General features: G+C 59.4%; 2 protein-coding genes across 3 annotated transcripts; one reads left to right on the top strand and one right to left on the bottom strand.

Moving 5' to 3' along the window:
* The first annotated feature begins 922 nt into the window (after nt 1-922).
* Nucleotides 923-18,111, top strand: IMPDH1 (inosine monophosphate dehydrogenase 1). Of its 2 annotated transcripts, none has more exons than XM_075558637.1 (15): nt 923-1,178; nt 5,219-5,317; nt 7,036-7,084; nt 10,253-10,354; nt 10,473-10,547; nt 10,703-10,909; nt 11,039-11,126; nt 12,365-12,564; nt 13,326-13,416; nt 13,581-13,676; nt 15,354-15,497; nt 15,572-15,716; nt 15,947-16,090; nt 16,348-16,431; nt 17,380-18,111. In XM_075558637.1, exons 1-15 carry the CDS (start codon nt 1,012-1,014, stop codon nt 17,399-17,401), a joined length of 1,713 nt encoding a protein of 570 aa, XP_075414752.1. In that variant the 5' UTR covers nt 923-1,011; the 3' UTR covers nt 17,402-18,111. The 2 variants fall into 2 exon arrangements, with proteins under 2 accessions (XP_075414752.1, XP_075414751.1); XM_075558636.1 differs by having other exon boundaries at nt 5,216-5,317.
* Nucleotides 18,092-22,708, bottom strand: LOC142457297 (uncharacterized). Its single transcript, XM_075558639.1, has 3 exons — nt 22,109-22,708; nt 21,095-21,577; nt 18,092-18,518 (listed from the first exon to the last, which is right to left on the bottom strand). The coding sequence occupies exons 2-3, from the start codon at nt 21,564-21,566 to the stop codon at nt 18,154-18,156; spliced, it is 837 nt and encodes a 278-aa protein (XP_075414754.1). The 5' UTR covers nt 21,567-21,577; nt 22,109-22,708; the 3' UTR covers nt 18,092-18,153.
* Between the last annotated feature and the right edge of the window lie 2,091 nt (nt 22,709-24,799).

Below are 24,799 nucleotides of genomic sequence, written 5' to 3'. Positions count from 1 at the left end.
CCGTGGGGTGAGCATTGGACTGCTAGCCAAAAGGTGAGCAGTTCAAATCTACCAGTGCTCCTCAGGAGAGAGATGAGGCAGTCTTTGGTAGAGATGTATGGCTTTGGAAAACTTAGGGAGTTCTACTTGAAAGGTCACTGGGAGTCAATCTATTCAATGCAAGTGGCTTTTTTGTTTTTTTGAAGGTAGAATCAGGGACCCCTGGTGGTGCACTGGTTAAGCTCCTCGGCTGCTAACAAGAAGGTTGGGGGTATGAAGCTGAGGCAGCTTCGAGGTAAAGAATGTGGCAGTCAGCCTCTGGAAGAGGTACACACACCCTGGGAAACCCTGTGGGAGAGGGCAGGTGGAGTCTGTGGAGGCACCGAGGCGAAAGGAGATGATGGCCCCCCTATCTGGCCCAAGTGAGGAAAGGGTGCGGACCAGGAGCTAGGAGGCACTTCAGGAGACCACGCCACTTTTGGTCCAAGCCAAGGAATCCCAGCTCCCAGGCGCCCTGCAGGAAGAAAGGAGTTCCTCTCTGGCTTTCCCCAGACAGGTTCCCCAGCCCCCAAGGCCGGTATAAGGCGGGGTCCTTCCCAGTTCTACCCTGGACGACACTTGCCACCTCCGCCTCCGGGTACCCCTGGCAGACCCCGAGACTGGACAGGAACCACAGCCCAGACTCTTGGAACACCACCGACTCCGGGCTGCAACCCAGCTCTCAGGCACCACCCACCCCCTGCCCTGTCATTGCGACCCCCACCTGGCCCTCCGCCGCGATCCACCCGAGCCCTCCAGTGGCCCCCGCTTGCCCCGCCTCCAGTCCCGCCCAGGAGATTCCGCCCCGCTACGCCTGGGTTCCGCCCCGGGATCCCGGCCCCGCCCCGGCATTCCTGCCCCGCCCCGCAGCCCGGCCCCACCCATCGGCCCCGCCCCCGGCCCGGGACCCCGCTCAGCGGCGCGCACTCCCCAGCGGGGCCCAGGGAGCCTCCAGGCGGAGAGGCTCCCGCCCACCCTGAGCGCGGCCTCCGCATGGAGGGGCCGCCGCCGCCGCCGGGGTCGGGGCCGCTGTCGCCGCCGCTGCAGGGAGGCGGAGCCGCCGCGGTTCCAGAGCCCGGAGCCCGACAACACCCGGGACACGAGACGGCGGCACAGCGGTACAGCGCCCGCCTACTGCAGGCGGGCTACGAGTCCGAGAGGTGACGCCGTTGGGCCAAGCGCGGGGAGCCTGGGGCGGGCGGCGAGGGGCACGTAGCGGGAAGGGTGGGCCGGCTGGCTAGGCACCCTTGCCTTCTCGCCCCATCTCTAACTTCCTGAAACGGGGTTGCAGACGCCACGCACCGGCTTTGCTTGGGGCTGCCGGCGGGTATTAGGCAAAGGGCTTGGCGAGGCGTTGCACTGGGGGCCCAGGGCAAAGGACAGGGAGCAGGTGGTAAAAACTCTCCCCAAAGCCTTAGCTCTGACTGGCCCTTCTACGACACCTGGTCCTTGGGTTTCAGTAGCGCTCACTGGAACTCCTGCCCAACTTTGCGGCCTCCTTAGCAGGGTCGTTCTGGAACTGCCCCCAGCCCTGCTTGCCGGTGTGGATGTCCAGGGCATCACCTCCTTGGCTTGGTGAGATCACTGCCCCATTTTTCTTAGTCCACCTTAGGGGCTATGGGTCAGCACCCCACCGGGGACTGTGTGGGAATATGTGGAGGAAGGGTGGGGTACTGGCCGGCCCTAGGGGACAGGCTGCAAGGAGACAGCGGCTAATCTCTGGGATTGTATCGCAGCTTGAAACGCAATCTCCTCTGGTCCAGCGGATTTGAACTTCTTTTTCTGCCCATCTGCTGGTGCTCAGCAGCTTGGGGAGGTGACCTGACAGCTGGGCCTGGGTGAGGGTGGGGGTGGGGTCCCTGAGAATGAGTTGCCTCTGCACAAGGGCTGGTGCTTACTTACATAAGAACTTTTACCGGCTTAACTGGCCTCTGGGTAGCCCTGGGCGCTCTCCCACAGGCTGCTTCTCCTGCAATGGCTCGCCCATCTCCTGCCCACTCTACAGCTCCAGCTTCTGTAGGGAGGGCCCCAAAGAGCTGAGGTACAGCTGAGCCCTTGGGGGCTTACAAGAGGCAGTCAGGTATTGGAAAAGTGTGGCCCCAGAGTTCAGGCCAGGGCCATGGCAGACCAGGGTCTTCCCTTGACCCCCCACCCAGGCTCAGGAAAGCCAAAAACCAAACCCACTACCATCAAGTGAATTCTAGTCTTAGAGAACAGCAGAACTGTGCCTACACATCCGTCATGGGAGCGGAGTCTCATCTTTCTGCCAAAAAGCATTGGTAGTTTTGAACCACCAACCTTGCAGTTAACAGTCCAAATAACCCACGATGCCACCAGGACCTGTGCACAACCTGAGCTCGTGTAATGAAGCTCAGAACTACCAGCTAGTCCACCACCAATCCAGAGATGTTGGTTCTATGACAAGTCCCGGTTTGGGGTGACGGGATTATTGCTTCTGGGCTTGAACTTGGGCAAGCTTCTCCCCTATCTCAGCACCATATCCCCTAAAATGTTTTTATATTCCTTCTAACAGCTTGAAGGACCTCCCTGCCCAGTGGGGTGCTGTTCCCCCAAACCTGAGGAAGGGACCGCAAGGGGCTTAGGCCTGCCCTCATCCGCCTGTGTCCCTCAGCGGCCAGGCCAGGTGGGAAGCCTCAGGGGACCAGGCCTTCTTAGGTTGCAGCCCACTGGTTGCCTGGGTGTCTCCTCCCAGAGGAGGAAGCAGCTGGGGAGGATCAGGAAGGGGGGCAGGGGAGGAAGGCTGGGCCTGGGGTGGGGGTGGTGGAATCAGGCTGTGGAGAGGACAACTCAGCCCTCAAAGGAGCCTACAGCTCAGTATCAAAGCTGGAGGCTGGCAGAGGGGGCAGGGGATGCTGTGAGGCCTGGCCACATCCTCTCCTGGGTCTCAGAGTTCCAGTTTGGGGCAGATGACACATTAAGGTCACCTGAGATGACAGACTCAGCACTGCCCTGGTGCAACCCTAGCCTTTCCTGACTTTAGGGGGTATGGCCCCCGAGCAGGTCCTGTAGGGGACCACAAAGGTTCAGGCACCTCCATGCTCTGTCTGCCTAGTGACCCAGCCCTGGCTTTATGGCCAGGAAGCAGTTTGGGATGGCCAGGAGCTTCCACGGGCTGCTTTCATGGCTGGGCAACTCGTGGCCCCAGGCCCCTGAGTGTGTAGAGAGGAGTGCTGGGGAGTCAGGGAGTCTGCCCACGTGCTTCTAGCCAGCTAATCAAGCACCCACTCTGCAGACACCCCCACCCCTGTCCCTAGCCAGCTCCCTTCTCTCCCAGGCCTCTGAGGGGGGGAGGACATCTGTAAGCATCCTCTACCACCCTGCCTCACTCCTAGCTCTGTGGGAGTCCTCCCATTTCTCCCCTCTGCACACAGATGGACCGGCCTGTGTTTGCCTGGCAGGGTCCCGGGGGCATCACTGGAGGAGGCTGCCATCCCAGGGAGCCTTGTGGCTTGGAGGCAGAGGCCCTTCTGGTCTGGCTGCCTCCACACCACTAAGAGGTAAACAAGCTCAGCCTCTTGGGGCTGAGGAGGGAGGAGCCAGGGCCATAGGCTGCTGCCATGCCAGGAGGCCTGTGCCCCTGGCTTTTCCTCCCACCTCAGAGGAGCCCTAGGGCTCTCTGGGTGGAAGCTCAAACCTAGCATTTGCTCCAGGGCAGTATTAGTGAACCTGGCTACAATGGGAAGGGTCTCCCCAATCAGCCCACTCTATCCACTTGTGAATCAATTTGCGGTCCCCCCCCCCTCGCAGTCTTACCACCCGGTACAGAGCTGGGTCTTGTTAGGCACACAGGCCACCACACTTCTGCTTAGGGTCGTTTTCAGAAGTTCCCCAACATTGCATTGTATGCTCTACGATGCCCTCCTAAATGCAGATCCATTTGACTGAAAAGGAGCCCTGGTGACATAGTGGGCTATCTCTTGAGCTAATAACTGCAAGCTCAGCGGGCCAAACCCACCAGTGGCTCTTTAGGAGCTGTTTGATCCTGTAAAGACTTAACGCATTGGAAGCCCCAATGGGCAGGGCTGCTGTGCCCTGTAGAATCGCTATGAGTCAGAATGGACTCAATGAGTGGATGATTTAGTGAGTGAACTTCTCTGGAAGGAGTCCTGGTGCGACCGTGGTTAAGTACTTGACAGCTGGCTGATAGGTCAGCCCCATTCGATCTCACTCTGTGGGATAAAGACGAAGCAGTCTGCTCCCATGAAGATTACAGCTTTGGGAACCCTTTGGGGACAGTTCTATGTCCTTTAGGGCCCCCAATCAAGAGTCAGTTGTAGCAGGCTTGCCACCCATCTCCCCATCACAACCATATGCTCTGCACCTGTCAGGGAAAACGAAGCAAAAAACTTCCCTGCCATCAAGGAAGTAGGTTCCGACTCATCCGGACCTTATGGGACAGGGTCGAACTGCCCCTGCAGATTTTCAAGGCAGTGCATATTTCACTGAAGTGGAAAGCCTCATCTTACCCCCCTCCCCCAGAGGCTGGTGGATTCCAACTGCTGGCCTGGCAGACAGCAGCGCACCAGAGAGGTTCCCAATAACTGGCAATTGATAGATTGTGGAGTAAGTGAGCTCATCTATGAAAATGCTTCGGGAACTGCAGAGGGCTCCAAGGCCACTCAAAGGTCAGCGAGTGCCATTGCTGAGAATGCTCTTCCCCAGAGGTGATAGGGGAGGGGTGGAGCCAGGCTGCACTGCTGGAGGGTGCACCCTCAGCCCAGGTGCTTCAGGGGCTGATCCGAGCCCGGGGATTCTTTAGTGGAGGGGGCGGTGGGGTGGGAGAGGCAATGCCTTGGAGACACCCCTAGGGGTGGGGAGACTCACGCCGCCCGGGCGCGCTGCTGCTCCCCTTCACCCCCACTCCAAGGCTGGACCACGAGGGCAGAGGGGCGTGTCCGGCCTGGGCCGGCCCCCTCCCCGGCCGGCGGGTCCCAGGGACTGCACGGTGCGCCGGGCGTGCGCGCGGCGAGGCTGGCGGCCTTTGTGCGCGCGGGAGGGGCGGAGGAGGGCGGCGCCCGGCCCGCCCGCTGCCGCAGCCCCCGCCCCGGCTCGGCCGGCCGGCAGCGGCAGTGGCGGCGGGGTCGCGGCGTCAGCGGCAGTAGCGGCAGCGGCAGCAGCGGCGGCGGCGGCGGGGCGGCCCGCGCGGAGGTTTATGTCGGGCCGTGGTGTCTCGCAGCAGCATGGCGGACTACCTGATCAGCGGCGGCACCGGCTACGTGCCGGAGGACGGGCTCACCGCGCAGCAGCTCTTCGCCAACGCAGACGGCCTCACCTACAAGTAAGGGCCGCGGCCCCGGCTGGCCCAGCACGTGCGCGCGCCCCTGGCCGCCCCTCCGATCGCCGCGGTCCGCGGCCGGGCGGAGGGGGGCTGGGAAGGCGGCTCACGCCACGAGAGAGACGTGGCAGATTGACATCGTGGCCAGGCTGTCATGCCCTATCCTGTCCGGGTCTGCTCAGGCCTGCCCCTTTCCTCTTCCTCGTGGGCATCTGCTTGCAGCCGGGGGCTGAGGGCGTCCGGGGTGGAAGGGGGGCAGTTCTAAAGCGTGGGAACTAGAGGTGTGAGAGCAACGGGGAGACTTTTCCCAGACCTTCGTCCAAGGCGCCTCTCCTCCCAGGAAGGCAGAGTAGTTGATGCTCCCTGCTGCCTTCTGAAGAGGCCCCGCTGGGTGGATGGGATGGTGCCCTCGTTTCCCCACCTGTGCCCCTGGCTGCCCACAGGTGGGCACTGGTGCCCCCTTGGCAATGAGGGTTCCGTGACTGCCACCTCACCAGGGAGTGGAGAGGAACACTCTGGGCCTTGGCCGCTTGTCCCGCTAGCTGCAAGCAGAGCATCAGCCCTCCTTCTGGCTGCAGGCCCGTGCTCATGCCAGGAAGGGGCATCTGAGCCTAGAGTTGATGGGATGCTGGGAATCTAGTGACTCCTGCCAGCCCCTGTCCCAGTCCCAAGCCTGGGGATGCCCAGTCACTCCTGCAGAGCACCTCCTTGCCTCCCTGTAGCTGGATGTAGGCCAGGTTGGCGGGGGTGGGGATGAGGGAACAGGGCACAAATGCCTAGAGAATCTGGCAGCCCAGCAGAGATCCCTAGACCCCTGGTGAGCCCAAGGCTTCCCCTCCTTTTGGGGGCCTTTGGTGATGAAGAGAGGTGTGGCTTTGGGATACTTTTCTTAGGAATCTCTTAGAGAAACCCTGAGGGATGCTCCCAGGAGATCATCTGCCTTAGGGCAGATTAAAGATTGCTCTCTCCCACCCTTAAGTCAGCTCCTCCGTGGAGCCCTCCCTCCACTCCCTTCACTGGGGGAGCTGAACTGGTGAGGGCACTGGCCACTGAGTGTGTCTGTCCAATAGGGCAGTTTGATTCTGTCCTGTGGGGTCAAAAAGGACCAGTTGGCCCCCCTCTATGGCTGTAATTTCAGGCAGATGGGTGCTGCTGGGCCCCCTGACTCAGTGCTGCACCTAGACACACTCCCCAGTTGGGAGTTCGCAGGGATGCTGGTGCGCGCTGCTGTGGGCAGTACGGCAGGGGCTCCAGTGTCAGCCAGGGCAGGGGTCCCAGTATCTGACTTTAGTGGTAAGGCTTCCCTTCCCCTTGGCCCACATCTGTTGGCTGCTCCAGTTCAGCTCAGCCGATGCTCCCCAGGTGCTGGCTGTACCCGCACATGCCCGCATTCAGCCCCCTCCTCGCAGTGTGATTTGGCCCATGCTCTGCGGGGCCACAGAGCCAGCTGGCTTCCCCCTCCCCGAGGCTTGCTCTCTCCTCCTTCAAGAGGGGGAGATTTGCATGGAAGGTCAGGCCCCATGGCTGCTGTGTGAATTCCACCCTCACCTAGAAAGTTCTGTGTCCCTCAGCAAGTCTGGGCCTTGAGGCAGTGACTGTGTGGGGCAAGTGACCCGGGTCCACAGACCCTCCGCTGTCCCTGGTGGAGGAGGAGCGGGAGCTGTAGCCCCTCTGCCTTTGCCCCCTCCCCACCTTGCAGCCCTCGCTCTTGTTTCTTCCAGCGACTTCCTGATCCTGCCAGGCTTCATCGACTTCATAGCTGATGAGGTGGTGAGTGCCCCCTTCCTCAGGGGGAGGGGGGATTGGAGTTGGGACAGGTGGGGTTGGGTGGGACTGGTGAGGGAAGGCATGGGAGGAGGCTGGCTACTTAAGGGCAGGTGTGTGGGGGGTAGATGTGTGTGACATTTGTTACTGCCTGAGAAACACTGCGGGCTGTGCCTCGGGGCAGAAGCCACCCTGTGTGTGCCTGAGGTGGGGGCTTGGAACTGGGCAGGAGGACCCCCTGACACTTATGGTTGGGTCCCTTAGAAACACTGGCTTTGACTGTGACTATCATTCAGAGTCGTACCTGAAAAAGAACTGGATTTTATCTGAAGCCTCGAACAAGGACCAACCCCACCTAGCCACCCAAACTTCTGCCATCCATTTGATTCCAACTCCTAGCAATCCTGTAGGACCGGGTAGAACTGTCCCTTGTGTTTCCAAGAGTGTAACTCTTTAGGGCAGGAGAAAGCCTCATCTTTCTCTGGAGGACCTAAGCGAAGCCGGGGAATTATTGACACACTTGGTCACTGAGTCACAAAGTGTAAGATGAGCACAGAGCCTGGAAGGAGCAAGGGTGGGACAGACCATTAACATGCTTGGCTGCTAGGGGGTTAATTGACCAAGGTCACCCAGAGCAGTGGTTCTCAACCTTCCTTGTGCCGCGACCCTTTCATACAGTTCCTCATGTTGTGGTGACCCCCAACCATAACATTATTTTCATCGCTGCTTCATAACTGTCATTTTGCTACTGTTAAGAATTGTCATGTAAATATCTGATATGCAAGAAGTGTTTTCATTGTTACAAATTGAACATAATGAAAGCATCGTGATTAATCACAAAACAATATGTCATTATATATTGTGAAATCTTTCTAATGACAAATAAATGAAACGTTGCCTTGAAGCATGGTGTAGCATGGGTGACAGTCTTCACACCGGGTGCTCATCGGTGGGTGTCTCTGCGTGTGGGCGGACCTGCCTGGAGATAGAGGAGCGGTGTCTCAGTTCCTATATTAAACATATTTCCGATGATCTGAGGCAACCCCTGTGAAAGGGTCGTTCAATCCCCAAAGGGCTCTCAACCCATAGGCATCAGAAGCAACTTCTGAAAAGTCAGGTTGGAAACCTTATGGAGCCTCGTTTCTCTCTGACGTGTGGGGGGTCACTGGGAGTTGGAGCTGACTCCCCACAATGGCAAGGCTTTGTCCATGTGAGGAAACAGGACCCCGGGTTTTACTCTAGCTACAGCCGTGGCTCCCAACCTGTGGGTCTCGACCCCTTTGGGGGTCGAACGACCCTTTCACAGCGGTCGCCCGATTCAGAACAGAAGCAAAATGACAGTGATGAAGTAGCAATGAAAATAATGTTATGGTTGGGGGTTGGGGGTGGGTCACCACAACATGAGGGACTTTCTGAAAGGGTCACACCATTAGGAAGGTTGAGAACCACTGCTCTACAGAAAGGGCTTAGCAATTAAGCCAGTTAACAATTTCCTTTGTCAGTCATCCCGACTACAGGAGAGCCAGACTACAGGACTCTCCTGTTTTGCGGGTGCTTGCCTGGTGTCTGCCTCTAACTGGGTTCTCAACTGCTTTTCTATTGGAAAAACTGTTTTTCCTCTGACAAGTTTCCACTTGATATAGGTTTCTGCTTCGGAAGGTTTTCCCATGCAGTGAGTTGAGGATCAAGGCCTGGTGTCAGGCACAAATCATTTTAATCAACTCTATCTGGAAATCATTGACTTTTAAAAGGAGCTGGTTTCTTGGCGGTAGCTCTTCTCGATGACAGTTCCTGCGCCCCTTCTGCACTGGGGACACTCAGCTCCTGTGGCCTGCGCTGCCTCATCCAGTCTTGATGGGAATGGTGGGCTGTTCTGGGTATTGTCCTCATGACAGCAACCAGAAGCGTTCACAACTCTGTGCTGGACTCTGGGACTGGGTGTGAGGAGGAGAGGGGGGACACGATAGCCCCGCCTGGCTGCCAAGGTCCCCTTGGGCCTGTACGACTCTCTTGGGGCTGGTAGAGGAGAGGGGGAGGTGGAGGCTTTTAGACTCTGGGGCCTAGGCCCTGAACAGGTCCTGTGGATGGACTTTGAGGGCCTGCAGGTACCCAAAGAGGATACAGGTAGCACAACCCCAACTTAGGACAGGTCTCATTCTGACATTTTCATTTTCATGATGGCTGTCTTTTATTAGCAGTTGCTTTAGACGCCTGGCCTTTATTTCTCTTTAGGGCAGCGGTTCTCAACCTGTGGGTCTCGACCCCTTTGGGGGTCGAACAACCCTTTCACAGGGGTCGCCCGATTCATAACTGTAGCAAATTGACAGTCATGAAGTAGCAACGAAAATAATGTTATGGTTGGGGGGCCTCACTACAACATGAACTGTATGAAAGGCTCGAGGTAGGAGGGGGGTTGAGAACCACTGCTTTAGGGTCTAGGAACATTATATACAAACATACAGATGCATTTTAACATGTACGTACGTGTATTTTCAAATGCACCCTCAAGAAAATAATAAAGCAGCTGGGACTGGCCTACCTTGTAAGTCAGAGGCCTGCCTGTATCCCAGCGTCCCATCCCTGTGTGTTATGGGGTGAGGATCCACAGCGCAGCCCCATGGGGGCCGGGGAGGGCTGTGCCCCATGGGATTTTCCTGGTTGTTTCTTCTGTAGATAATCAGGCCTTTCTTCCAAGGCACTTCTGTGTGGGCTTGAGCCCCAAGCCTCTTGGTTACCAGCAGGGTGCTACCCAGAGAGCCCCTCAGGTACAGAGGACTAGCCCACCCCATGTGTATTTGTTCCTGGTTTCTCCCCAGAGCACCAGGTCCTCATTTTTCTGGGCGCCTGTCTGGAGAGGCCACCTGGCCAAGTGGCCTTTTTTTTTTCCCCCCAAGTGGCCTTTGTAGAGCCCCGACTTTCCCTAAGTCACTCTGTGGCCAGCCTGCCCTTATTTTCCACCCAGGGCCCCAGTGTGCACAGCTCTCTGCATACAGGACACACTGGGGCCCATGGTTCCTGCGTACCCTCTTTCTTTGTGATGAGAAGGTCAGCTCCTTTATAGGGAGCAGGGACTTGCCCTGGCTCCATCCAGGCCCCACCAGGCCTGACCCTCTCAGCCTCGACCTGTGGCTGAGGGTGGGGCAGAGTTTCACAGGGCGGGGCCTCTGCCCGCAGGACCTGACGTCAGCCCTGACGAGGAAGATCACCCTGAAGACGCCCCTCATCTCCTCGCCCATGGACACAGTGACCGAGGCGGATATGGCCATCGCGATGGCGGTGAGTATGGGGACTAGATGTAGAGGCAGGGGCTGCAGAGGGATGAAGGGCAGAGTGGGCTGGGCTGGGTGGAGGGTGCACCCTGACCATTTCTTGTCCCCCACCAACACCACCCCAGCTGATGGGAGGAATTGGTTTTATCCACCACAACTGTACCCCGGAGTTCCAGGCCAATGAAGTGCGGAAGGTCAAGGCAAGTACAGGGCCCGAACCCAGAGGGAAGATGCTGCCTGGTGGGGGCACCCCCTATACACCAACCTCCCTGTCCCCATCCTTGCTGCCCCACGCCCCACTGTGGGCCTGGCTGCTGGCTGAAATCCCCAGCGCCCCATTCCCGGTCTCCTGCAGAAGTTTGAGCAGGGCTTCATCACGGACCCAGTGGTGCTGAGCCCTGCGCACACCGTGGGCGACGTGCTGGAGGCCAAGAGCCGGCATGGATTCTCCGGCTTCCCCATCACAGAGACGGGCGCCATGGGCAGCAAGCTGGTGGGCATCGTCACCTCTCGAGACATCGACTTCCTTGCCGAGAAGGACCACACCACCCTCCTCAACGAGGTGCCCGAGGGGGAGGGAGAGGGGCAGGCCCCATTCACTGGGGGCCTCTGACAAGGGACCGGAGGGGAGGCCTGGCTCCCTTCTCTCTTTCACCTGCCAACCTTCAGGCCAATGTTCCCTGCCCCACAGGTGATGACACCTCGGAACGAGCTGGTGGTGGCACCGGCAGGCGTGACATTGAAAGAGGCAAATGAGATCCTGCAGCGGAGCAAGAAAGGTGCTGGGAGTGGTGTCGGGCAGGCCCGGTCCCGGGTCCCCAGGGCCTCACCTAGTCCCCAGGGAGACTGGACAGGCCCGGGCTAGAGCATGGACCCTGAGGACCGACCTTTTCCCGAGTTAGGAAGACCTGTCCTTGACACCAGAGTCCTGCTGGCACGGTGGTTGTGCGTGGGGCTGCTACAGACATGGCTTTCTGCTCCTTTAAAGAAGACTGTCCCGGAAATCCACAGGGGCAGTTCTGTTTGGCCCTGCGGGTTCAGTAAGAGTCCAAGTTGACTTGACGGCAGTGAGTCCCTGACTCCTCATCCTCACGGCAGGGCTTCCAAGCCGTAACCGGAAAGCAGACGCACTGCCATCAAGTTGACTCTGACTGATGGGGGCCGGACAGGACAGGGCCGGGCTGCCCGTCGGCGGGTTTCCAAGGTTGTGCTCTCGACTTACAGGAAGAGTTGTTTGTTGGCTCATCGGGTTGGCAAAGTGAAGGGTACTTGATTCTCATTGCTGTTAGGTCCCATGGGGTACTCTGATAGTGACCCGGGGTGGCATGGCACTGGCCATGGGCTCCCCCTGCAGGACAACCTCATGCTTGTACCCTGGCTAGATGTGTTTGGTATTTGTGGCCCAAACTCACTGCCAGTAAGTCAATTCTGACTCTTAGGGACCCTGTTGGGCTTACTGTCACATCCGCATGGGAGCGGCGAGCCTCATCTTTCTCCTGCGGAATAGCTGGTGTTTTGATCTCTCCGTTAGCTGCCTGAGACATAACCCACGATGCCACCAGGGTCTCTAGATGGAGCCCAGCTGGTTGAAAAGTGGCAGAAAGGGCCCAAGAGCCCTGCTGTCGCTGCCATCAAATCTGCCCTGACTCACAGTGACCGTACAGTGCAGGGTAGAACTGCCCTGTGGCTTCCCAAGACTGCAAATCTTTGTGAGAACAAAAAGCCTCATGTGGCTGCCTCCACCAGGCCGCTGGTCAAGCCACTGGCCAATTCATAGCCCACTGCCCTCCAGCGCTCCCTGAAGCTCCCTTGGCTGGTGGGTGGTTTCTTTGCTTCCTGTTCTTGGGGGGAGGTCCTGGCCCTCAGGAGTATGCCCTCAGTGGGTGCTGTCACCTAGTGGCAGGTCTTGTTACTTCCAGTGACCCCTGCAAACAAACAGCCCATCCACCCAGCTACTGGGAGGTCTGGGACAGAGAGACTCCTGCCCCCTCATCTTTGCTTCTGCTTCCCTCGACAGGGAAGCTGCCTATTGTCAATGACCGAGACGAGCTCGTGGCCATCATTGCCCGCACCGACCTGAAGAAGAACCGGGACTACCCCCTGGCCTCCAAGGACTCCCACAAGCAGCTGCTGTGTGGGGCTGCCGTGGGCACCCGCGAGGACGACAAGTACCGCCTGGACCTGCTCACCCAGGCGGGCACCGACGTCATTGTGCTGGTAGGGCGCCCCCTGGGGACGGCTGTGGGGAGAGCCCTGGGGAGACCTTTCTGCAGAGGAGAGGCTTATAAAGAGCAGGCGTGTCCTGGATCCATCTAGGTGCCTCCCTCAGCTGCCTGCACTGGTGTCTGAAGGACTGCTGCCCCGTGACAGCTCAGACTGCAGGGAGCCCCACTCCTTGGCTGACAGGGACAGCCCAGCTCAGGGGCATGGAGAGCCTGCCAGTAGCCAGGCACCACGCCCACACCTTGATGAGTTTGAACTCATTCAATCCTCAGCCCCCAGAAAGGGACTGTTTATGGGACAAAGGAACAAGGTGCAAAGGGGTTGAAAGACCTTCTTTTCAGTTTGTGAGTTTCTGGGACCAGGACCTGACAGGACCCACCCTCGGGGTCTCAAAGCTCCTGCAGCAGGAGAGTCCTGTCAGGTTTGTTCAGGGAACTCCACCAACAAACCCCACGGCCATTCAGACACATAGCACCCCTGGGTAGGAGTTCTGTAACCCCTTTAGAGCATACAGCCTCATCTTTCTACCGAGGAGCAGCTGGGGGGTCTGAACCACCAGCCAGTGCCCAACCAGGGCTCCCCCAGCAGCCAGTGGAGCTTAGTCTTTTGGAGAAAGCAGGTCTGAGTCGGGAACCAGCTGTAAGCACTCCAGGATCTTCCCTGAGAAGGAAAAGAAAGTCCTGTCCTGGCCATTGTCCTGGCTTCCAGGGCCCCCTCCCCTGTCCACTCATCAGCCTCTTGTCCCCTCCTCACAGGACTCCTCCCAGGGGAACTCGGTGTACCAGATAGCCATGGTACACTACATCAAGCAGAAGTATCCCCACCTCCAGGTGATTGGTGGGAACGGTGAGTGCGGGGCCCCTCGCCGGGTCATGTTTTCTGTCCTTCAGAGCTCTGGGTGCCGGCATCACAGTGGCACGGGGGCAGGGCTGGACGGGCATGGGGTTTTGTAGGGGCCCAGGCAGAGCGAGGCATCTTGTGCTCACATGGTACTCCTCCCTCCCCTGCAGTGGTGACGGCAGCTCAGGCCAAGAACCTGATCGACGCGGGTGTGGATGGACTGCGCGTGGGCATGGGCTGCGGTTCCATCTGCATCACTCAGGAAGGTAGGTGCCAGACTCGGAGCTTTCCAGGGCCAGTGGACTGGCCCAGGCACAGACCCAGCCCCATGGGCACCAGAGATCAAGGGAAGGAGGAGGGGTAGGCAGATGCATCTGGTCCAGGCTGCCCAGTCCAGTCGGGAGGCCCCAGGCTTCTCCGAAGTGCTGGTGGGAAGTCAGGTGGGAGGCTTGGATGAGATCCTTGATAAGGAGTGGATACTTAATGACCAAGCCTGAGACAATGGGGTCCTAACTCTGTAAGGTGGTGCTGTGGACCTTGGGGCTGTATCAGGTTCATGTGTCTCATGGAAGAAAGGCCTGGCAATGAAATGATGAAAAGCCAGCCACTGAGATCCCTAGGATGCATAGGTCTAGGTTCACACACAAGGAACTGCCATAAGTTACGACTGATGTGATGGCAACTAGTTTTAGTGTGTGGGAAGGGGCATAGTGGGTTCAGCATTGGGTTACTGACCACAAGGTCAGCAGTTTGAACCCACCAGCTGCTCCATGAGAGGAAGATGAGGCTGTCTGCTCTCAGGAACCCACAGGGGCAACTCTGTTATCCTATAGGGCTGCTATGAGTCAAAATTGACTTGAAGGGTGTTCAGTGTTTTTGGTTTTTCGTTTTGTTTTTTGCTAGTGGTGGGGTTCCACTGAGCTCTGAGGCCTTGGGGGAGTGTTCTTGGCACACAGAATGGGGAGGGAAGACCCTGCCATGTGTCCCTCTCTGGCTTGAGGGAGGCTAGTGCCTTGAGATAGGGGGACTGAAGGAGGTGGGTCCCCTCTTGGGTAGAGTGGGTGTACCTGTGGCCTCTAGGGAAGGATCCCTGTTCCTGAATGCTGAGTGACCCCCACCCCGACCCCCTGGGTCTTCCAGTGTGGCTCCCTCCCCCTCGCTGACCTTGGTGGTAGAACATGCCTCTCCAGCTCCCTGTAGAGGCCCTGCTCTGCCCTCTGGTGGGCCCCTGCAAGCCTAACTCACCCTGCCAGGCCTCAAACCGTTCCATGTAGAGAGATGTAAATGCTTTAGAGAGAGACCTGTGGCCTTAGGGATCCTTAAGAGACCCATAGTTCCCTAACCCCAGCCTCACAGAAGAACCCTTCTGCCTACAGCAGGGGAGGCCGGGGTCGGGGGGGCTGTCCTGTCCTTGAAGGGTGCCCTGTCCCCATCGGACTCCCCTAGCTAGCTGCCCTACGCGGTGCGGCCTTTGTTGTCATCCACTCGCCTGTGAGTGGCCCTGGCGGCACAGTGGTTATGCACTGGGCTGCCGTCCTCAAGGTCGGCAGCTTGAAACCACCACTGGAGAAAGAAGGGGCTTTCTGCTCCCATAAACAGTGTCCGTCTTGGAAGTCCAAGGACCAGGTCTACTCTGTCCTACAGGGTATATGTATATATGCATTGGTCTTCAAAGACTCCCTGGGCACCGTCAGGTGCTCAACTAATAAAGGAACCAGAGGCTGGCGGTGGGAGCCCCCTGGGGAGGCAGCTTGGAAGAAAGACCTGGCAGTCTCCTGCAAACTCAGTCCCTGAAAACCCCAGAAGCACAGAGCAACTCTGTCACCCGGAGGCCGAGTCCATGGTCAGCCCACCCAGTGTGGAGGCAGTGTGCCCGGGAAGGGCTGACGGGGCCTGTGTTGCTGACAACACATCTTTGCCTTGTCCCCCGTGCCTGTCCCTAGTGATGGCCTGTGGCCGACCCCAGGGCACAGCCGTGTACAAGGTGGCCGAGTACGCCCGGCGCTTCGGCGTGCCCATCATAGCCGATGGCGGCATCCAGACGGTGGGCCACGTGGTCAAGGCCCTAGCCCTTGGCGCCTCCACAGGTAGGGGGCTGTGGAGTGGAGGGTGGGGAAGGAGGCGGCCTTGGGCTGCTGGCACTGACCCTCGCCCCCTGCAGTGATGATGGGCTCCCTGCTGGCTGCCACCACCGAAGCCCCCGGGGAGTACTTCTTCTCGGACGGGGTGCGGCTCAAGAAGTACCGGGGCATGGGCTCGCTCGACGCCATGGAGAAGAGCAGCAGCAGCCAGAAGCGCTACTTCAGGTGCCGCCAGGACCCCGATCCTCTGCCTGCCTGGGACCCCAAGCTGGGAGGGAGTAGCTGGCGGGGACCAGCGCTCGGATTTGTTTGCTGCTGTAGCCCAGCAAGTGGAGGCTTTGAGGGGTGGGGACACTTGTGGGTGCATCCCTCTGCCCGTGGCCATGAGAGGTGTGTGGGTGGGGGTGCTCCCCTGAGCCCCAGGCTCTAGTTCAGTGAACCTTGTGCTCCCGCAGTGAGGGGGACAAGGTGAAGATTGCACAGGGCGTGTCCGGCTCCATCCAGGACAAAGGCTCCATCCAGAAGTTCGTGCCCTACCTCATTGCGGGCATCCAACATGGCTGCCAGGACATCGGCGCGCGGAGCCTGTCTGTCCTGCGGTGAGGGCCGGGCATGCGGGGCCTTCCTGCTGCTGTTTCCTCCCTTCCTCTCCCTCCCCAGGTTGGGGGGGTGGGTAGAGGGATGGCAGACGACTGTTCCACCCTTCCTTCAGCACAGGGAGCCGGTCCCATCCTGATGTGACAGCCCAAGCAGATAGGAAGCTCCTGGGACCTTCCTGCTGCCTCCTCCCTCTCCCTCCCCGGGATGGCGGGGGTGGGGGTGGGGGCGCTGACCACTGCTCCACCCCTCCTGCCAGGTCCATGATGTACTCAGGAGAGCTGAAGTTTGAGAAGCGGACCATGTCGGCGCAGATCGAGGGGGGCGTCCACGGCCTGCACTCGTAAGTGGGGTACCACGGCTGGCTGGGACTGGGTTGGGCAGGTGGGGCCCTGGGTCAAGGTCCCCCCACCTCATGCAACATGTCCACAAGGGACAGAGGCTATTGCAGATTCCCGCTCTCCCCGCTCTCCCGCCTTGAACCTGGACTCAGTCCCTGTGGGCTGGCTTGGAGGTGTGGCCACTATGCAGCCCCACCCAGCTCCTTGGCCCTGGCTTGCTCAGAATCATGGTGGCAGGGGCTGTGGGTGCTGGGTTCTCTCTCGTTGGTGGTGGCACTAGGCAGGTGGCAGAGGCAGGGGGCCTGGCCCTCAGGGCAGTGAGCTGTAGCTGTAGTGCCAGGCCCGGGGCCTCCCCTGGCCAAGAGGGCCCGTCTCCCCTGCGTGGCGGGCATCTAACCTGTGTCTCTTTCTGCCCCACCCTCCCATAGCTATACCCTTCTGCCGTGTAAGTAACCTCGCTGCCCGGACCAAGCGTAGAGTAGAGCAGGGGCAGTCTGGGTGGGACCTGGGCCAGGGTGGTGGGTAGTGGGCTGGGACGGTGCTCAGGGTGGGCTCTCCTGTTCCCTGGCCCAGCACCATGGTGGGGGACACCAGCAGTGTCCCCTTGTCCCCTTCCTTCTGGGGTACAGAGGTGCCCTGGCCACAGACCTGAAGCTGCCTGTCTGGTCTGGGACCTGAGCAGCGGGCCAGGGAGGCCCAGAGCTCTGTGTGGGGTCGGCTGAGGCTGGCAGTGCCTTCCTGGGCTGACTCCGTGGGGCACCACCAAGGCCACTCAGCTCATTGGGGTGCCCCAGTCCTGCCAATAGAGGCCCAGGGCCAGTTCTGCCCAGTGCTGCCGCCCATGGCTCCACCTGGCTTCTGTGGCCTAGGCCTGGGCAGGTGGGATGTGGGAAGGGAGCCAGGTCCACATGCCCACGGCTGCCCCCTCTCCCCCATGCCTTGTCCTGCAGTTACGAGAAGCGGCTGTACTGAAGATACCAGTGGCAGTAGTGGTGGCCAACGTGGTGGGGGCGTGCCCCCCAGCCCTCCTTCTGGCCCCGCCTCCCTCCATAACTGAGCAGCCCACAGACCTGTGCTACCGATTCCCCAGCTCCTGCCGGGGGAGAGGAGGGGCTGGGGCCGTTCCCTGGGCACCCCGGAGTCAGGAATACTCCTGGGCTAGGCTCGCCCTCACCCACAGGGTCCCCCGTCCAGTTCCCAGCTCGGCTGCCCAGGCTCTCAGGCCTAATGCCTGCCTCAGGTCTCTCACCGCAGCCTGCTCCAGCCAGCTCGCAGCCCGGGCAGGTGGCCCCTCCTGGCTTCCGTAGGCACCCTCGACCCTCCCAGGAAGAAATGGTGCTCTTCTGGCCCTGCCTCTGGCCCGTCCCCGGGCTGCTACCCCCTCAGGCACGTGGCACTTCTTCTGGGCTCTTGGCCCAGGCCAGGGGGAGGTCTCTGCCCCCTTCCCCTGGTCACCAGGCTCTCCTGGGCACTGAGCTCAGGCCACCCTCCTACCCAACCTCCACCCAGGGGAGCAGGTTGCCCTGGCCACGGCTGCCTGCCTTCACATCCCAATGTCCCTTTCCTGCCCTCTCCTCTCAGCTGCAGTCGAAGGCTTTAACTTTGCACACTCTGGGGTCCCGTTGGCATCATTGTATATTGAATCTGAATAAATCAAGCTGGTCCCAATGCTGCTCTCTGCTGTTGTTCCTGTCGCCATCCAGTGGGCCATGACCCAGGCCCCATCAGAGCCGGGCTGGGGGAAGGGCCAGGCCCAGTCTCCCCAGGAAGGTGGTGAGGGCCTCTTGGTATTCCCGGGGGTGCTGGCGCAGGTGGGCGGCATGGCGGGAGGTCTCCCAGGCCTGGGACCACACAGGTATGCCTGCCTGCCGCCAACTAGCCAGCAGCTCCTGCAGGCGAGCAGTGTCACTGAGGGGATCATCATGGCTGTAGAAGACAAGCGTGGGGGGCCTCACGGGTGGCTGCCAAAAAGCCCCCAGGGCCGCCTCGTACTGCCGGACGGTGCAGCGGGGACACAGGCGGAAGTAGAGCAGGGCTGTGGCCCTGATGGCGGAGCCCAGGGCGCGAGGACCCGTCAGCTGAGAGACACCTGAGGAGGAGACAGGAGTGAGGCCCCGCTCATGGTCAGTGTAGGCTTCCTCCCAGCCTCACACCCTTCCCCTTGAGGGGGCGGGCAGCGCTGATATCCAGGCTGCTGGAGACCACCCCCCACCTGAGTTGGGGGTCCTGGGATAAAGCCTTCTTGCGTTGCTCTTGTCGCTGAGCAGTGGGCACGTTGTCGCTGTGAAGGCAGATGCCACTCCAATAGGCATAAGCCAGGAACGGGGCCTGGAGCCTCCCATGGATGGCAATGAGCGGAGTGGTGGAGAGGCCCTCATCTGGGACCCCGAAGAGCTGGGACAGCCTACTGCCCACACACCATGCTGATACACCCTCCCCAGGCCAATCCTTGGTCAGGGGCCAGCGGTCTGTGGACCTTGTCTGAACTGACCTTTCCTGTGGCAACTCCAGGGCTGAGGAGGGCAGGGCTCGGCGGCGGGGCTGTTGGGTGTGCTCAAAGCTGGTTTAAAATGAGTGAGAGTCCCTGGGAGGCCAGAAGCCTGTGGCCAACTGAGCCCTTGCGGGAGAAGGAACTAGGATCCCGGGCTGGTAAGAGGAGATGGGCTACAGAGAGGCCACGCTGGACCTTGGTCTTGTTAGGTATCGGGTGAGTTTGACACTGACTCATAGCGACCCTGTGTCCAACAGAACGGAGCACTGCTCGGTCCTGTGCCATCCTGACCATCGTCCTGAGCCCCTGTGTCAGTCCACCTCTTGGGGGACCTTCCCATTCCTCCAGGAATGGGTGCCCCCTGGTGACATGACTAAGTCTCACCAGGCTATCTCACATCTAAGGAGCTATCTCCCCAGACAGATTTCGTTGGTTCTTTTGACGGTCCCGTGTTATGTTCAATATTCCTCACCAGCACCTTAATCCAAATGCATCTTCTTGTCCTGTCTTCCATATTGTCCAGCTTTCTCCTTCTATAGGAGAGGCTTGAAGATATCATGGCTTGAGTCAGACACACCTTAGTCCTCAAAGTGACATCTCTGTTCTAAAACAAGTCAAAGAAGTCTTGTGCAGCAGGTTGGCCCAGTGCAGTGTCTTCTTATTTCCTGGTTGCTGCCGTTGAGTGTTGTTGATTATACATCCAAGTGAAAGAAAATCCTTGGCAACCTTGCCTCTGTCGTTATGTTGTCTGTCGGTTCAGTTGAGGATTTAGGTTGTCTCGATGTTGTCATCCATACGAAAGCGACCTTTGGTCTGCACCGGTAAGTGAGCCTTCTTCCCTTTCAAGCAAGTTTGCGCCATCTGCGCATGTAAGTCGTTAAGGGGCCTTCTTCCAATCCTGATACCACATTCTTCAGTGAGTCATCTGTTCAGAACACGGGTGGAGTACAGCACCAACGTACACCTTTCCTGATGTTAATCCATGCGGGATCCTCCTGTTCCATTCGAACAAGAGCCTCTTGGAACGAGTACAAGTTCCATATATGCACACTGAAGTGTTCTGGAATTTCCATTCTTGTCTACGTTTGAGTCCACACGGTCGAATGTCTTTGCTAGATGGCAGCAAGTTTGTCAGAAACAGCTGTCCTAAGAGACGAGCAAACGTCCTTCCAGTATTCTCTTTCAATCCAGTTCCATCTGATGGTTCCTGATATTCCTCGTTCCGTGTCCTCTTCTGAAAGCAGTTTGAGGTATCCCCTGCATGACCTTAAAAATACCTACAGGAAGCAGCTTAACTCGAAATCAGGGTGGGATGAACTAAATCCTTTATCCAATGTCAAGTCTCTGCATCAAGGGCATGAGCTGACTTACAGGGCTCAAACCCACCTGGCTGCTGTTGAGAAAGGCCAGCTGGTCCACTTGGTAGCAATGATGAAAGATAAAACACCAATTCACTGCCATCGAGTTAAGTCTGACTCATGACCCTATAGGACCTTATAGGACAAAGTAGAGCTCGCTCTCTGGGTTTCCAAGACTGTAACATTCCGGCAGGACTTTCAAACCACTGACCTTATGGTTAGCAGCCCAACACGTAACCTGCTCATCCATCAGTGCTCCTCCACAGATAAAGCGCACCCTAGAACACCCTAGGCTGTTCTACTCCCACACAGGGTCCCTATGAGTTAAGAATAGGCTTGACTGCACCCAACAACACGTGGGCTAGGTGAGTTTGTAAGACAGAATACTCATTCCTTGAGGTGCACTTGCGTGATCTGACCGGTGTAGAGGGAGTATGATGCTCATTTGGGGGTGGTGTCAGAACCACAGGAGTGTATTAAAATCATCCAGAGAGCGGTCAGAGCCTGGGTGGTGCAAGTGGGATGGGGCCTGCACCCTGGACTCAGGCCTCATTCCTGGCCACGGAAGCTGCTCCCAGCTGTTCAGAAGCCCTGTTTCAGAGGAAGTCCCTGTATTCCGCTGTGTGACTTCAGAGGTTCTTTCCAGAGCTGGTATTCTGAGTTTCAGGGCACCCCACAGCCTCCTTGAAAGGATAGAACCCGCCAGAAGGAAGGCCACAGAGGGTGATCAGCTGGGACGCAGGCAGAGAGGGCAGGTCTCTGGTGTCTTGCCTGAGTGTGGAGCCCGCCTCCTTCCCCACCCCCTGCCACACTCACCCAACGCCATTCGCTCCAGGCTGCCCACCACCAAGCTGTCAAAGATGTGGCCCCGAAGCTGCTGCAACACGCTGCTATGGCGCCCCAGGTCTTGGCTCATGAGCAGCAGCATCTGAGCGAAGGTGTAGCCTCCCAGGGACAGGGCATGCACTACCAGCGGGCGACCAGCCAGTGCCCCCGGGGCCTGCAGCAGTGCCAGCAGGCGGGCCGCGTGGCCCAGGCCCCGGCGCGGGCACAGGAAGTGGCCTAGCGCACTCTCAGCAACCAGCACATCGAAGCCGCGTGGCAGATACAGCTCCAGGTACTTGGCCTGGGCTGCAGGCCGAGCCCCCAGCCAGGGCAGGAGCAGGAGCAGCGGACGCGGGCCTGGGGAGCCGGGTGGTCCTGGCAGATCCGGCCGGCTGTACAGGCAGGTGGAGCGGGAGAGGCGGGCCACCGTCACATCAGGGGGCAGCAGCGGGGCCACCGACATCGCTGGAGCTCCTTGGGAGACAGAAGGGAAGTGTGGCAGGAGGCTGGGCTTGGAGTTCCGAGGGGCTAGAGCCACGGCCCCTTTCTGCGCCTGTGATCGGCTGCCAGTCAGGAAGTGGGCAGACGGCCCAGAACTGGGGCAGCAGGGTCAGTGACCTCTGGTCTGATTGGGGGGCACTCAACCCTCTCTCTTCCCCTCTGCACTAACGGGAATGGCCCAGGAGGGACCAGCTGTGAGGAGAGGTCTATGGGCCCAGGAGAAGGGGGAGTGGAGGGTGGAGGGCCAGGAGGACTGCGCCCCCAGTTCCCTGGCCCCTCCAGCAGGGATCTCTCTGGACTTGCGAAGACACACAGGGCTCCCCTTTTTAGGGTTTGGGGACACCACCCCACTCCCTGGCTCTCCTGCTTCCCTAGAAGAGTTTGGGGGCAGGGATCTGGTTAGACCGTGGGAGTAAGGGGGGGGCAAAAGTCCAGTCTCTGCAACCTGCTCTCAGCCAGCTGTTAGCCCTGGACCCCAGCCCCCACCCCCGGCCCTGCTCACACCTGTGGTCCTCAGGACTGGCTCCCTTCAGGCGCAGGAGCCTCCGCCATCAGCTGCCTCTTCTCTGGCTTCTTCGTTTACCTTCCGCCCCGGCTCCATAGGGAAGAGAGGCGGGGTCGTCCCCAGGCTCCAAGCCTCGCTCTTAATCTCATTGGCGACAAGGGTTTCTGGGCTCAGAGCCAGGGTGTCTGGCTCCTGGGTCAGCCATGCCCCCAGGCCAGCCAGAACTGGGAGAGTGCCCCTGGGTAACGAAGTCCAGAAGTAGTCACCCCCTCCACCACCTCCACCCCACCCCTCGTGCCTCAGTTTCTCTGTGATCGGAGAAAGAGGAACATCCGTCAGAGCCGCCCCAACAGCGCCCCATCTGCTGACCCCGCCCCTGCCTCCGATGCTCAGGCTCCACCTCCCGGGGCTGGCTGGGCGCAGGGTGGTCAAGGGGGGGGGCGTGGGGGCGGGGCGCCCTGCCTCCGCCCCGCCCCCTCCCGCCCAGTGTCTTCCTGCTTCTGCGGTTGCCCCTGGTTCCCTCTGGGAGGAGGTTCCGCGGGGCTCGTGCGACCAGCTGCCTTCGGTGGGTGGGCTGGAAGGCTCTCCCCAGAGCAGGCTGGGAAAGCAGGATCTCGGGAGCCCAGCTGGAGGGGAGGAGCGAACCGGGAGGGGGTGTTGTGACCCCACGTCACGCTTTCACCGCCAATGTTAACCTCTTCGTCCCCGCCGCTCCCTCCCCGGGTCCGCACGGTGCAGCCCAAGCTTCCCGGAAGACCATTGGGGACGTCCTTCCAAGGAGTCCCCGCCCCCTGCCCTCTTGCCCTTTTTTGGGGGGTGTGTGGCAGGACTTTGTTCCCACCGCCCCGGGTGCCCCCTGCTTCCAGCTCCTGTCCCGGCCGCGGGTCTCGGGAAACGCCGGGGATGAAAAGGAGCGGAGACCGTTAGGCTAGGGAGAGGCCGGGGCGAGGCCCGGGCGGGCCGAGGGGGTGGGCTCCTGCTCCCGCGCCGGGCGCCCCGCTCCAGTCGGGGTGCCTCGGCTGCAGTGCGGCATCGCGTCCAGGAGATGGCGCGAGGGCCCGCGAACCCCAGGCCCCGGGGAGCCCAAAGCGGGCCAGTTTCCCAGGCAACAGGCTGTTTTTCCGAACGCCCAGGCACGAGCAAGCAGAGTTGCCCCCAAGCATAGAAGATCTGGTTTCTGGAGGAAAAGGGAGGGAGGGGGCGCAAGGAGGTAAAAGGATCCAAGTCTCAGAAAGGAGAGAGGTGGCTGGGCTGCAGGAGAAACGTCTTAAAGACCCCAGGGTTCCAGTGTTCCACGCCGCCGTTTGCGGTGACTTTGCACCAGTCCACTGTTGGGGCGCATCTGCCTACAGCGACCCTACCGGGAAGTAATGAGTGTCCCATATCGCGGTAGCGCAAACTGAGACCCGGAGAGACAGGGATGTGCTTGAGTTGCCAGCTGGTTAGAGACTGGGCCAGCTTGGGTGTGTCCTCTCCATACCACCCCATCTCAGGGGGTGTAAATGTTCCCGAGTGCATCTAGCTCCAATAGGACTAGGGTAAGTCTTGTTGGTAGACCAGGAGCAGAGGCGGTGGGTACACAGCAATGAGGACAGATCCAACCCGTTCTGGTGAGTTATTTTCTTGCTCATCCTGGGTGGGCAGCCCCCCTGGTCAGGGTCTCCAGGACCATGCTCCGGGGTTTCCGCCTGTCACAGAAGGATCACAGAATCCAAGGGAGATGAGTTAGGAATTCTGGAGACTACTTGAACCTGCCTCCTCCGCGACACCTCTGAAAGTTAGGGCTGGAGAAACTTGAAGAAGGGTGGGAAGGGCTGTATTCTGGGGAGTGGGGAACCAGACAGGGCTTGATTTCAGGGTCGGCCAGTGAGGCATCGACTTCAGCTGGGCTGAGGAGCAGAGATTCAGAGGATTCTGATTCAGCCCCAATTTGGAGTTCCTACTCGCGCTAGTTCCTACTCATCTGTCTCCCCAACCCCAAAGGTGGCAGCCCCTGTTCACCAAGCAGCTCCTCAGAAGAGCTGCAAAAGCAGTCACTGCAAGCCCCGTGGCGCATAGCTCCCCTGGGACACCCGAGGGGTCACTGTGAATAGAGTCCACTCAATGACCATGGGATCCAGTTTGGGGTTTTCCTCACTCCTGAAGGATCCTCCCGACCACCCGCCTGCTCTGCGTCTCCACCTGGATACGGAACAGGGTGCTCACATGTAATCAATACAGACTTCAGGCACCCTTGCCCCAGCTCCTGAAGGCTACCTCACCTCAAAACACTGGGATCCTTCTTCCAGCTGCGCAGATGAAGCCAGCCAACCCACCCACCTTGAATCCATCAGCAAATCACTGCCCTCAGGATCCATCCCAGCCTGACCACTTCCTCCCACCCCTCACCCAATAGCCCCACCCATGTGACCATCATCTCAGGCCTGGTCACTGTGAGGGGCTCTGGCTTACCAGCTCCGCACTGTGGCCCCTTCTAGAGTATTTTTAACACAGCAGGCATGGTGAGCCTTAAAGTCGAAGAGTCTTTGGTTCCTCTGCTCAGAAGCCTTTAGCAGTTTCCCATCACCCACAAAGAGCAATGCTAAGACTTGCCTGTGGCCTACGTGATCCAGCCATCACCATCTGAGGCCTGTCCCCACCCCCCAAGTTGCAACCCTTCCAGCCAAACTGGCCCTCATGCTGGTCCTCAA

Source organism: Tenrec ecaudatus, chromosome 9, assembly GCF_050624435.1.
Source record: "Tenrec ecaudatus isolate mTenEca1 chromosome 9, mTenEca1.hap1, whole genome shotgun sequence".
NCBI lineage: Eukaryota > Metazoa > Chordata > Mammalia > Afrosoricida > Tenrecidae > Tenrec > Tenrec ecaudatus.
Note: the sequence above shows the minus strand (reverse complement) of the source record. Positions and strands in the feature narration are given on the sequence as shown.

Excerpts from the sequence above, each read along its gene's own strand:
- IMPDH1 (XM_075558636.1), top strand. The coding sequence starts at position 1,012 with ATGGAGGGGCCGCCGCCGCCGCCGGGGTCGGGGCCGCTGTCGCCGCCG. Across the intron at positions 15,498-15,571 it reads AGCCCTTGGCGCCTCCACAG|TGATGATGGGCTCCCTGCTG; the intron begins GTAGGGGGCTGT and ends CGCCCCCTGCAG. Across the intron at positions 16,432-17,379 it reads GGCGTCCACGGCCTGCACTC|TTACGAGAAGCGGCTGTACT; the intron begins GTAAGTGGGGTA and ends CTTGTCCTGCAG.
- LOC142457297 (XM_075558639.1), bottom strand. The coding sequence starts at position 21,566 with ATGTCGGTGGCCCCGCTGCTGCCCCCTGATGTGACGGTGGCCCGCCTC. Across the intron at positions 18,519-21,094 it reads CCTGGAGCGAATGGCGTTGG|GTGTCTCTCAGCTGACGGGT; the intron begins GTGAGTGTGGCA and ends TCTCCTCCTCAG.